At 41.2% G+C, this 13,643-nt stretch overlaps 1 protein-coding gene across 1 annotated transcript in view; it reads left to right on the forward strand.

Moving 5' to 3' along the window:
* The window catches only part of LOC146003971 (putative ammonium transporter 3), a 56,578-nt gene that overhangs the window by 20,934 nt on the left and 22,001 nt on the right, over window positions 1-13,643 (forward strand). The window contains exon 5 of the mRNA XM_083142503.1: window positions 2,528-2,669. Within this exon, the coding sequence (XP_082998629.1) occupies window positions 2,528-2,669 (142 nt within the window). The remainder of the gene's footprint in view (window positions 1-2,527; window positions 2,670-13,643) is intronic.

Here is a 13,643-nt window from a genome sequence, read left to right on the forward strand (position 1 = left end):
TTACTCTTCTACTTTATCTATGCCCAGTTAGGTACAGTCGGTGTCCAGAATTTTCTACAGGCCCCTCGTCATGTTAAGAAAAGAAACTAGCTGGTAGGGAAAACTGAAGTGCGTTTTCACTCCAATGAAGCAAAAAAAATTGATTTCCATATTTTTTTCCAGGTTTTTGAACATTTCTTGCAGAATTTCGTGACTTACCACGATCCTCTCTCCTAAGCTGATTTTCTGGACTTTTCCAAAAACGTAAAAATACTGATCATGTCCTTGAGACACTTGTTGCCCTCCTCCCCCTCCTACCAATCCGAGTCTGTCTAATCGTGATTCATCCTCATCGCAGAGATTAGGCGAGTGTGGAAAGAAATTCGAAGCACAATATCCTCTCAAAAGACAATAACATCTTGGTAACTGAATCAAGTTTTATTCTAGTTAGTTTAGTAATAGATAGTAATGTTTGCATGATACTTGTTAAGAAACTTAGTGGTAGTAGACCCGTGGGAAGACCAAGACGAACATGGAATTTGGTAAAAATGGTCAAGAGTGGATTGGCCTTGCACGGAATATAGAGAAATGGAATACTTGCTTTTCGGGTTTAGGGATGCCAGAGAGTTGACCTTTTTAACGCATAATTGTGCTAGCTGTACTCTCAAAGTATCCTCACCTCCTTTCATCTGGTTCTTGTAGTCTCGTCTTCAAAGATGTATTCCTGGGCATCGACAATCCTTCATTTGAAAACAGAAGGCCTTTCAGACTCTTTCTTCCTTGACTGCAATAGATGTTGGCAAAGGAAAGTGTTGCAAGGTGATCAATAGACAGAGTAAAGTTCTTCGTCCATTTGCAAAGGGCGTGTCCGATACGTGTTACTTTGGGCTATTCTCCTAAGCATAAAAAAGGGGTGGCAGTGGTGGTTTTCGCCTATAGCTTTCAATAGATCTTCGATTGTTTGCATGCGTGAATGATGAACAAAAGGGCTAACGGCTGTTGCACCTATCTCTCTGGATCAACTCCACACGGTAAATTTTTAATTATTATTTCTCATCGCTTTTTTAACTCCCTAGGTTAATTGCTACGATGAGGATGAATGGTGATTTGATGAGGTCCACACCTTGACCAGGAATCTAAGGATCGCTGGCGTCGTGGCAAACTATTAATTTGAACCTACAAAAAAATTCCAAGAAGAAAGTAATTGCTACCATTATATATGTAACAAGCAAGCAAGGTATGTTTTACATGGGGGAAACGAGGAATATCTCTCCTGCCCATAATAATGTTGCCCTTCAAAAGACACTACCTCAGTTTGAAGTTATGTTCCTGAAACGCCTTCATAATAATTGACATGAATGACTGACTAAAGTGAAATTAAATGTGCGAAATAAATACTTTTAGGTTGACATTCATTTTCAGGGGGGGCGTGGTCCCCCTTTCCCCTCATTCCCGAGGTTCAGAAGCTCCATCCACTCAAAGCTATGTAGATCCTCCTCGATTGCTTCGCCTTGTAGTGATGAGTTCCGGGTTCGATCCCCGGTGGAGTCACATTACCAGTGATTCAGATCCCATTTAAAACTGTAGGTCCTGACCCGATTAGCCTATCCGATCATTAATTTTTGCAAGCTAAAGTTACTGTGAATTATGTAACTGATAAGATTTTAACGAAGTTGGTTTAATTGCACTTCATCCTCAGAGAGAACCTGGAGTTTAAAGTGCGATTCAAACCACTATGCAATATGCCTCCAACAATGGTCGAACTCGGGCGACAGCATTACCCATTATGGCGGTAATGGGTAATTTACATAATGTCATATTCTTTTTTTTAAAAAAAAACTTAAAAATCCAATAAAAATAGTAGGGCAGACTGTATACAGCTCAAATTTACATGAGGTATCAACTGTAATTTACAAAACGACCTCAAGGCTGCAACACTAATCAAGTGAGCTTCAAACCGCCATTTTTGTTATTTTAAAGATGGCGCCTCCTATGCACACTTGCACCAGTAAAGAGCAGTGGTTTTTTGCCCTCTGTCAGCCTAAAACGTAACAGAAATTTCTCGGCAAATGAAAAATCAATATCTCTGTGCATGCTTACTACACCAACAAGTTTACTAATGGAGAAGAAAGTTCGATAATGGCCTCAGTTCGCAGGCAGATGGGTGGATAGGCCTTCGTAGTGGCTCATGAGTGAGTGCACGTGGGCCCAAATACTTATTCTTCTAGAGGTATACAGGCAATAACTCAAAGTTGAAAATATATGTAGATCAGCAATAGGTCTGTGCTAAAATGCAGCAAACTTGTGCAAACCTACGCACAGAAATCTACTACATAAAAAACAAAAACAACCCTTGTAATTCGCAAAAGTTGTTAAAAAAGTCCGCCCCTGGAGCTCACGTCGCTCATACATCCAAAAGGCTATACTGTCCATTTACATACGAATGGATTGCTGACATTTGGCAATATTTCATAGGTTCGGTCCCTACCCCCAATGTGCCCTCATAGGAGATACGCCACTGATGTGAACATGAACTCTTGTCTTACAGCGTTCGCCGCGGCGTTGATGCTGGGTCCACGACTGGGACGCTACGACAACGGGACGGACCCGCTCCCCTTGGGCAGCCCTGTCAACGCCGTCATGGGGTTGTTTGTCCTCTGGTGGGGGTGGCTGGCGTTCAACTCAGGGAGGTGAGTCTAAAGCTTTCCTTTTTTATATTTGTACGCTTACTTTCAGAACCATATTGTGAGTAAGAGGTCAATGGTTTTCACTCTATGCTGCTAAACATGGGTGTCTGGAGTGGAGTTGAAGTAGAAGCTGTTTTTACAGTAAGATAATCAGTGTAAACTGTAAGCTTAAGTGTTACCCTACTTCAAATAATAATAATAAACGTTCCCCCTTCCCCCTTCTTCGAAATTCCTATCGTTTATTTCAGAGGCGTCTCCTGAACGCATGCGGTGCATGCTGTGCATGCGTCAAGTGTGGGAAAACGGACAGCTTGCTCTGCGACGACATTAATGAGCAATTCTACATTCTAATTTCTTCATATAGGAGAAGTATTTATTTTACACGAGAGCGCTCAACTAAGATTATATTACATTTCTTAGATCTGAAGTGACGCATGCGTCAATTGTGGGAAAATAAGTATTACTTTCTTTCACTTCAGATCCAAGAAATGCAATAGAAGCTTAGTTGAGCGCTCTCGTGTAAAATAAATACTTCTCCTATATGAAGAAATTAGAATGTAGAAATGCTCGTTAATGTCGTCGCAGAGCAAGCTGTCCTTTTTCCCACAATTGACGCATGCGCAGCATGCACCGCATGCGTTCAGGAGACGCCTCTGGTTTATTTCAAGTTACACAAAAATAAACCTTTATATTTTTAATAGTTAAGAAGAGAAAAGCATTCAGATATTACTGAAGCAGAATAACCACTGCGAAACATTGAGTGTAAATGACAGGAACCAGGTTATGATTTCATTCTGCCATACAATCAAAAAAATTAATGGTTTTATAATTTTCAAAATTCCAGAAACTGTAGTATTTATTCAAGAGGTCACACAACTCAGACTTTAAGAGTAAAATTTATCCCTAAAGTACGGCCAGCCCCAATAGTATAACAGCACGGGCAGATTTAAAGCACATGCTCGTTTGATTGGCTATTTCTAGCGCCTGCCGTGACGCGTACGACAAGCAACCCGACAAGTGACCAATCATGTCGTTTACATCTCCACTTGACGCAACCACCTAGGTAAAGACGGGGAGGGCTCTGATATAACTTCTAAAGCTTCTTTTCTTGAACGAGGTGTGCAAAAGTTAATAACAAAATAGATTAACTATGAAAAACTCAATATGCTGACTGACCTAGGCAGAAAATGTATTTTATTTTAAAACATAATCTAAACGTAACGTTTCAACCTTCTAGCAAGGTCTTCTTCAGACTCTGTACTCAGTAAAAGTGAAACAAGGTACAAAACAGGAAGATATACGAGGTGTGGCAATTAAATAACGAGACTGGTGTCATAACTGTGATGTATTGCAAGAAAGTTACAATTGACTGGTATCCCCTTCAATATACTCCCCTCCCCTATCAATACACCGCTGCATACGTGTCTTCCATTGTTCAAAGCAATGCTGTAGGTCATCAGATGTCACACTGTTCAACAACTCTGCCGTTTTTCGTTTCACCTTTTCCACGGAGTGAAAATGTGTTCCCTTCAATGCACTTTTCACTTTTGGGAAGAGATAAAAGTCACAGGGGGCCAGGTCTGGGGAATACGGAGGATGGTCGAGCACAGGAATGCGCTTGGCGGCTAAAAACTGCTTCACAGAAAGGGTATGGGCAGGCGCGTTGTCCTGGTGGAAGATCCATGCATCGTTCTTCCACAAATCTGGTCTCTTCTTCCTTATTCTTTCCCTCAGTTTGCTTAGCACTTCTTTGTAGTAGGTCTGATTCACCGTTTGACCCTGAGGCACCCATTCAATCATGATGATACCCCTGATAAAAAAAAAAAAAACGATGAGCATTGCCTTCAGTTTCGACTTGCTCATTCATGCTTTTTTCATTCTTGGCGATGTGGGAGTCTTCCAGTGCATGGATTGACGCTTGGTCTCGGGATCATATTGGAAAATCCATGTTTCATCACATGTGATGACACGTGTTAGCAATTCTCGGTCTGCTTTGAGTCGTTCCATGATGTCACAGCAAATGGTCTTTCGATTGTCTTTTTGGTCCTGAGAGAGGTTTTTCGGAACACTTTTTGCACACACTTTTGTCATGTTTAAATTCTCATGCAAAATTTGTCTTACTGTCTCTTTGTTAATGTTCATCATGTCTGCGAGCATCCGAATGCTCAGACGTCTGTCTTTCCGCACAAGTTCATGAATTTTTTTTAACATTGTCGTCCTTTCTTGAACTCACAGGGCGGCCGGGACGTTCATCATCTTCACCCTCCTCCCTCCCTTCTGAAAATCGTTTGTGCCATTCGAACACTCGCGCACGTGACATAGCATTATCACCATACACCTCTTTTAACATTGCACAACATTCCGTCGGTGTTTTTTTTTAATTTCACCAGAAATTTGATGTTAATGCGCTGCTCAACTTTATTGTCCACCATGATTCCGGCACTACTACAGAACACTGTCCTCTTCAAGCAAGCCTGCAAAGAAAAGAAAAGCTTTCAGAATCATGAAACAAACAGTGGGTGCGCATGAAGGTTCAATATCAACAACACATCAATAGCTACCTCCCCCCACTATCCTACGCGGCAGGAGGTGCGCAGTCTCGTTATTTAATTGCCGCACCTCGTATATACACAACTTTTTACTAATCTTGTGTCTGGAGGGAAGTGATTTCTGTGTGTATATATATCTTCCTGTTTTGTACCTGGTACAGAGTCTGAAGAAGACCTTGCTAGAAGGTTGAAACGTTACGTTTAGCTTATGTTTTAAAATAAAATACATTTTCTGCCTTGGTCAGCATATTGAGTTTTTCAAATCATGGAAACAAGGCTTAATGGTGTTAAGATTGACTATGCTAAACTAACTGTACGAAATATAAAAAAGATAGTGAAAAACTATTGTGTTGGTTATTCACTCATCAGGGGCCCGTCAAGTATCTGAGCGACGCTCGCTAAGCAAGATCTTCGCTCGTTGAGCAGACAGATCGTTTACTTGCTGTTTGCTCATTGATCTGTTTGCTGCGTCGAGTTGACAATATAGCGGTGTTTGAAAAGCTGTTAATTATAGAAATAGAATAGTTGATGTGAACAAGACTGTCGAAAATTTCATTTTCACACCCTTGCACATCTTTACAAAATTACGGTATATATTTATATTTAATATTTATTATTTAGAATAAACAACACTTTCATTTTAGTACAATTTAAAAAGCTGAAATATTACATCACCTTTTGTTACTTGAACTTCCTCTCTAATTACGGTATATCGCAAACAGTTCATTTCATCATAAATATTTCCTCATTGGTCGCCACCGCCCCCCCCCCCCCAAATCCTCATAGTTTTCCTCTTCTTCCTTTTGCCTCACGACATCGAAACACAAAAACGCTATATTCTGTGGCTCAAACCTGTGGCGAGCAAGGTTCAAGTTCGCTCAGCGATCAAGTGAGCAGCGCTCGCGGATCAACGCGTATTTGGCCGTCAAGTAGCTGACCGATCACGTTGCTCGCTGTGCGCTCAGATACTTGACGCGCCCCTGGTGGATCGAGTAGAATTATTTCCCCAAGAATTTAATAAATTTTGAATAAAATTGGTGTATTTTTTTTAGTTTATAAGTTATTATTGTATAATGATAATCATAACCATGATAATAATTTATTATTCTTACTATTCAGGCGCCCGACCCTGTGGCCGAGTGGTTAGCACATCGCGCTGCGATGCCAAGGGTCCCGGGTTCGAATCCCGGTCGGGCTTGGTTGTTTGTGAATGTCCATTCATCAATTTCATCATTTCATCACTCATCCCCATCTTCGCAAATTAGCCAAGAGGCACAAAACGCGAAGTAAAATAAACTAAATCAATCAATCAATCAATTACTATTCAGGTTTTATTGATGTCCTGACCACATTACAAAAATTTCTGGCGACGTCCATGATGCTAAATATATTTCTCCCTGCACAGTAAACGCTAGTTTACACTGAATAACAGGCTCCTAATCACTTTATTGCCACTGAAGGCTCATAGAGAGAGGAGGGCCTCCCAGTCGTCGCCTTGTAATCAAGGGGTACCGGGTTCGATACCCGCTGGAGGCACGTATTGGTTCGGATCCCACTTTAAACTGTAGGTCCAGTCCCAATTAGCCTCACTGTGCATAAAGTGGACTTAAAACACCAATTCAACCAACCGTTCATAGAGAAAGGAGGATAGGGAATTTCCCTTAACCCATTCCTGGGGATGAATGATGTGATGAATAGACACTCATAAACATCAATGTCCAGGCCAGGATTCGAACCCGGGATCCCTGACGTCGTAGCGCGATGTGCTAACCACTCCGCCACGGGGGTCGGCTATTGTTACTTGTAAATAACTTCCAGTGTCAAAAATTAATTTTGAGGTCAGAAGTCAGACCGTGATAGTTCTGGCATGTCAAATCTTCGTGAAAAGAATGAAAATTCTAGAACTGTAAATTATGACAGACTGCGTGTTATAATAAATATGCTCTAAATGTAATTTGTAATTAAGTGATTTGGCGTGTCTCACCTAATATTTACGAGACATTACCTACAGTCATGGACTCTTCTGGGTTCTAACAAATCATCGAAAGTCAATGGAATTGTTACAACTCAGAAGTCTCCGTGATTGTACTTAGGATACCAGTAGAATTTCATTCTACGCAATCGGTCCCTTAAAAAAAAAAAACTTTCCTAACATTGACCTGTTAAAACATGACCTATCCAATTGCCCTTGCAAGACGTCACGATACACGTTAGGGAAAATTAGGATCCACCTATAGGTATGATTATATTGTCCTGATAAGACACGAAGAAAATCTTGGAAATGCAATAACCATTGCACACTCAAAGTCCAGCTAAGTTCTCGCTTTCCTTGTACTGGTCAAATGCCTGTAAAACACAGAGGCAGCCATTTTCCGCTGGATGAACTTCTGTGGGTGCATTATTCAATCTCGTTTCCTCGCAAATTACAGCCCGGTTGAACGCAATCAGAGTCGGCTCATGTAAACAACATTAGCCCTTTGCTTCTTCCAATACACGCAAGCACTCTTGGCCGGCGGAATGATCAAAATACAGCCATTATTCACAAAGGAAGGTGCCGTGTTTTCGTCCACCGTTCAATGAAGCGAACACGAAATAAATGGTGTTTCCAGGATGCTGTTAACAGCAATTTTTTTCGCGATCCAAGTTCAACTTCAAACAGGTGATTTAGTCGAACAAGGTCTAACCAACCAGAGGAGAGGGGAAGGGGCGGTCGACACGAGAGCCGAGGTAAAGAGAACGGTGAACGAGGAAAAACATAAGAAAGTTAGGAAAGAGTCGATGTCATAGCTCCCTGTTAACATTGTTGTCAGTTTACAACGAATTAAATTTGAAAATGTCTTGTTCCTTTCGCACGCAATGCTATTCATACATTTTATCTATCACATCAAGTTTATACTTATTGCTTGAAAACAGTTGTTGAATACACTCTGAATAATAACGGACTTATACCGTGCGTTCAGTTTGGCTCGGGGCCGAGGTAGCTCGTGACTGCAGACGGCGAGGCATGGCTCAGATGCCGGCATTTTTGATCCGTAAACGTCTCGCTTATTTTTACGCACATATTCTCAGCATGCAGCCAATTATATGTATATTGCACGAGTACTAACCTATGTAACGCCGGCTTTAGACGAAAGCATTTCCTTTAACATTTTTCCTAGCATAAATGCTATGTAAATGCTTCCAAAAATATTATAGCAGACAGTACTTTACACGGAAGCATTTCGTGTAACTTTTCGGATAGCTTTTGCCATTACAATGTATAAAATATACAGCATGAAAGGCACGTCGAGTTACACCATATATGCTGTGTGCACTGTGTTTACATTTGAAACAACTAAAATATTCTTCCATACGTGTACAGTAAACGTTGTAAAGTATGTATTTAAACAGCGCCATTGCTTTGTATCTAATAACGTTGCATACGAAACGTTATTCCTCTCGGTTGAATAGTTATCGGCTTTTAAAAATGTGAAGTGATACATTGCTTACATCTCACGCGGCTGCCATTACACCTGCACTCGTGACCTAGAGGTCGCTTCTGATTGATTACGCTACGAAAAATGCTACGGACCGAGCCTATCAGTATGGTATCTGAAATGCCATAAGATTTTTCACTTTACACGGTAGCATTTTGGTCATGGCACAAATGTTAAGAAAAATGCTAAGGAGAATGCGGGTCTTATAATACCATATGATATGTGCAGGGGCGTTTAGAATGTGGAATACTGCCAAAATCAGTTGGTGAAGGAAAATATTGTAGTTGCATTTCGAGACATAATAGGTGTTCTTTGCATTGATTAGTAATGTTAATTATATTCGATTAATACTCTTGTATTAACATTTCCCTGTGAATATAAAATAGACAGTGTAAACTAGAAGAATTAAAATACTTGCCCAAACGGTGGGCAAATTATTTTCTCGCTTGGAGTACTGCAAAACATATTTCATTACGTACTTATCAGTGGCGTATTCTCCGTGTTACCGCGTTCACCGACGGTTAATCAACTTTACTCACAGCCGGTCGTTAACGTAGCTAGCGCGTCGACCGGCGTTAACGACCGGCTGGCTTTGAAGTCAACGGAGCGCGCCCACCAGCTCCAACAATATGACTGAGACTACACGTGGAGTAGACGAGCACAATGACAGCTGCGCCCATTGGCTGAAGGTTGAGTGTCATTGGACGAAAGCAACTCGCCCGCTATTTATCCCCACCCACATTTGTGGCGACCGTTTCCTTCGTTCTTCGACGTTAACGAAGTAAACACGTGGACTATACTCGGGTTCATGAAATCGCATATTTTGACCGATGTTTACAAACAGAATTGAGAGGAAAATATTGTGGGATTCCTTTGGGCAACGCCCCCATCAATCAATTCTATGATTACTCGCCTTTTTCTGTGTTTCAACAGGTGTTTGCCTTCTGGCGGCTCATCTTCTACGCACAAAACTGGGTTACGTACCCTCTGCAGCGGGGCTGAAGACTGCTACTGAACCGTATCAGACGTTCACATCAACGATCGAGCTTCGCAAAGTCAAGCTCCGCCCCCTCACGCTCCAGTCAAATATTCTTTGCACCCGATCGTGACCGAACTGCGAGCTGAGCGTGATAGAAAGAACCTTGACCATAGCGCCAGTTGTGAATGCTTCTCTTTAAAAATCATTTAACGATATTTGACCGAACCATGGGGGGGGGGGGGGGGGGAGGGTGATCTGAGCGTTACTGGAGTGTAGATGTGAATCAAGGTCGACCTCGCAGTTCTGATGAAAGTGTGCAAAGGATTCAGCAAGCGTCTGAGCGAAGCCCACGAAGGTCTATAAACCATACCGATTACAACTAGTGCAAGCTCTTCGTGTTGGTGATAAAAGGAAACGTGTAGAGTTTTAGCAATGCTCTCTTAGTGGATATGGAAGACGACAGATTTTTACCGCGACTGATTTTTAGTGATGAAGCTACATTTCATTGATTGATTGATTGATTGATTTAGTTTATTTTACTTCGCGTTTTGTGCCTCTTGGCTAATTTGCGAAGATGGGGATGAGTGATGATATTGATGAATAGACATTCACAAACAACCAAGCCCGACCGGAATTCGAACCCGGGACCTTTGGCGTCGCAGCGCGATGTGCTAACCACTCGGCCACAGGGTCGGGCAGCTACATTTCATGTAAGCAGTAAAGTTAACAGCCATAACGTGCGGATATGGGGGCTCCAGAATCCTCACGCAATCGTAAAGCGAGATTCACCAAAAGTAAACGTTTTTTGTGCAATTTCTCACACCAATATTTATGTCCCATTCTTTTTTGAGGAAAACACAGTGACGGGAATGAGCTATCTTGAAATGCTGCAGACGTGGCTTTTCCCACAACTTCATGAGGACTCGGATGATTTCATATTTCAACAGGACGGAGCCCCACCACACTGGCACAACAACAACGTACGACAATTCCTCAACTGCCTCAACGTTGGATAGGGCGCAGGGGACCCCGAGAGAATGCCCTACACTCTTGGCCTCCAGACCTCCAGACATGACCCCATGCGACTTCTTGTGGGGATACGTGAAGGAACGTGTTTTTCTTCCACCGTTAGCTCGTGACCTAAACGAACTCAAACACAGGATATCAGCAGCAGTGACTACCAGGCCCGTAGCTAGAATTGATCTCTGGGGGGGCTCACGGGTTATCAGGAGGAGTTTCGTAAACCAATTCCGTTTTATAAAAATTTAACAGTATTAAATGAAGGTAAATTATGTGTGTGGGGGTGGGGGGAAGGGGTCATTACGTTACATAAAAGTTATAAATATCACACAAATACTACATATTTCTACATCTTTTAAAATATCTCTTGAAGTGTTAATTGACTGGTACTGAAATCATCCCTTACAGACTCTCATACTGCTTTAGATGTTACAGATATTTATATCACACAAAAAATGCACAATATTCAATCACAGTGCCTACAGTACATTCCATCGCCGGCCGAAGCAATAAAACTCCCCTCGTTCCCAAAACTCGGGAGCTGTTGACCTTTGATGCAGATGCGAAAGAAATTTGCATGATGACAGTCAGAGATCTCTGTATAAACGGAGGCCAGAACAGGTGCAGTGAAGGTACAGATCAAGAAGCTCCCCTATGAAAGAACTTACAAAGTCTACATAATCTTCTAAATACTTGCAGCTACTTAGACTTCAGCTCATAAACAAGATGAGCGAATGTAATAAGGTGCTGTTCATGTTCTGTGAACATACCTTAAAGTTGTGAGCTGTCTACATTTTCACTCTTCACTGCAAACAAATTATACAAAATAGTTTTGCCTAATGTCAAGGGGGGCTGATGGCAGTGCCAGGGGAGCTGACGGCAGTTCCAGTTCCAGGGGGCTGAGCCCCCCTGGACCCTACCTGGCTACGGGCCTGGTGACTACAGTAGAAGAAGTTACCTTGAAAAAAGTGTGGGATGAATTTAGCTAACGACTTGATGTCCGTGCGGCTGATGGAGGACACATAGAGCACTTGTAATAACATTGCTAAAACTTTATCATTTTGTGAGTATTTTGCACTTTGTTCCAGTTTTGTATTTTTTTCATCACTAAATATAACGTTTTAAAATCGGGTCACTCTTTTTGAAACACCCTGTATTACAAAAACAAAAATTGTTGGAGCTACCCTTTATCAGATAGTAAAATAATAAAACAAAGCCTGCCACAAATACATTAATCAATCATGACTAGATTTACTACACACTTAAATAAGTCAACATCGGAAATCTAATCCGAGTCTCGTTGGTTCAGACAATAACGTTAACCTGTGGTCACAAAGAGAGGGCATTAAAATCAATATGATTCCCTTGCTTTTGACAGTTTCGCCTGAGTAAATGAATTCTCAAGATTATCTATTTCTTACTGTAATTATTTTTAACCTTCGAGCGGGCGCACCTGCGCAAAATTTACGACAAAAGTAATGTTCTTTAATTTTCTTGCGTTTCCCTTGAATTCGGCGACCTATGCTTTTTATGTGTTCCTCAAGGAGGTCTCTTGTGTTGTATATTAGCAGTCATTGTTACTAATCCATATGTTATACTCTTTCAATTGTTGTTTATTTGAGATCAGTCGTAAAGTTTGCGCTGCGGGCCTGCTCCTGTTCTGCAATTTTTTCGTCATGTCATTGTTGAAAATGAGTCGACAGAATGTAAACGTGAACGAAATTCAGCGTATCCTTCAAATTTCTTCTGATGAAGAGAGATCACATGAATTGGACAGTGATAGTGACTTAAGTGACGAATATATAGAAGTCAACCAATATGACAGTGAATCGGAACAAGAACTTTCTGATACTGAATATGAGTGTTTTTCAGTGGACAGTTTTTTTGTTGGTAAGGACAAATGCACTAAATGGAGGCATAGAGCATATGGACTGGGTTCAAAGACTAGAGCCCTGAATATTATGAAAGTACTGCCGGTTTTGAAACAATGTGCTAAAGATATTGAAAGTGAGGTAGATGCTTTTTTGAAATTGAAAAATACTGATATGGTAGTTGAAATTGTAAAATACACAAACATGTATATTGATAATCACAGGCTTGTGATTAACTATGTGCGTAACAGAGACTGCAAAAATACTACTCGATGTGAGATTATGGCACTTTTCGGGCTGTTATACATAATTGGTATCAAAAAGGGTAATCACACAAACGTTTTAGAATTGTGGGCTAGTGATGGAACAGGGATTGAAATATGTCGTGCAGTCATGAGCTACAAACGATTTCTGTTCTTATGCCGTAGCTTGCGTTTTGATGACAAGTCTGTCTACTAGACCTGACAGACATCTGATAGATAAAGTAGCTGCGATTCGCGGCTTGCTGGATCAATTCGTTGCCAACTGTAAAGCCTGCGAGTATACAACCACTGATGAAATGCTGCATCCTTTCCGAGGCTGCTGTTCGTGGATTCAATACATCCCCAGCAAGCCCGCCAAGTACGGGATCAAAATGTATGCTTTATGTGATGCAAAAACATTCTCTACTTCAAACATTGAAGTGTATTGTGGAAAGCAACCAAGTGGCCCTTATTCTGTTCCAAATTCAGCGATTGATGTGGTGAAACAGATGGTTGAGCCAATTGAAAATACCAAACGTAATGTTACTACGGACAATTACTACACAAGTGTTCCACTCTCAGACTACTTACTGGAAAAGAAAATAACGTTGCTTGGAACTGTCAAGAAAAACAAGAAAGAAATCCCATCTCAATTTTTGCCCAGTAAGGAGCGAGTTGTCGGTTCATCCATTTATGGTTATCAAAAAGACAAAATGTTACTTCACTCGTAAAAACAAAGCACTTATATTATTGTCCACTCTACATGACACCGCAGGAATGTGCAACAATAAGCCAGAAATGATTATAATTCTACAAAAATTGGTGTGGATGTTGTTGAAA

This window comes from Lepisma saccharinum, chromosome 21 (genome assembly GCF_977018435.1).
Source record: "Lepisma saccharinum chromosome 21, izLepSacc3.1, whole genome shotgun sequence".
NCBI classification, from domain to species: Eukaryota; Metazoa; Arthropoda; class Insecta; order Zygentoma; family Lepismatidae; genus Lepisma; species Lepisma saccharinum.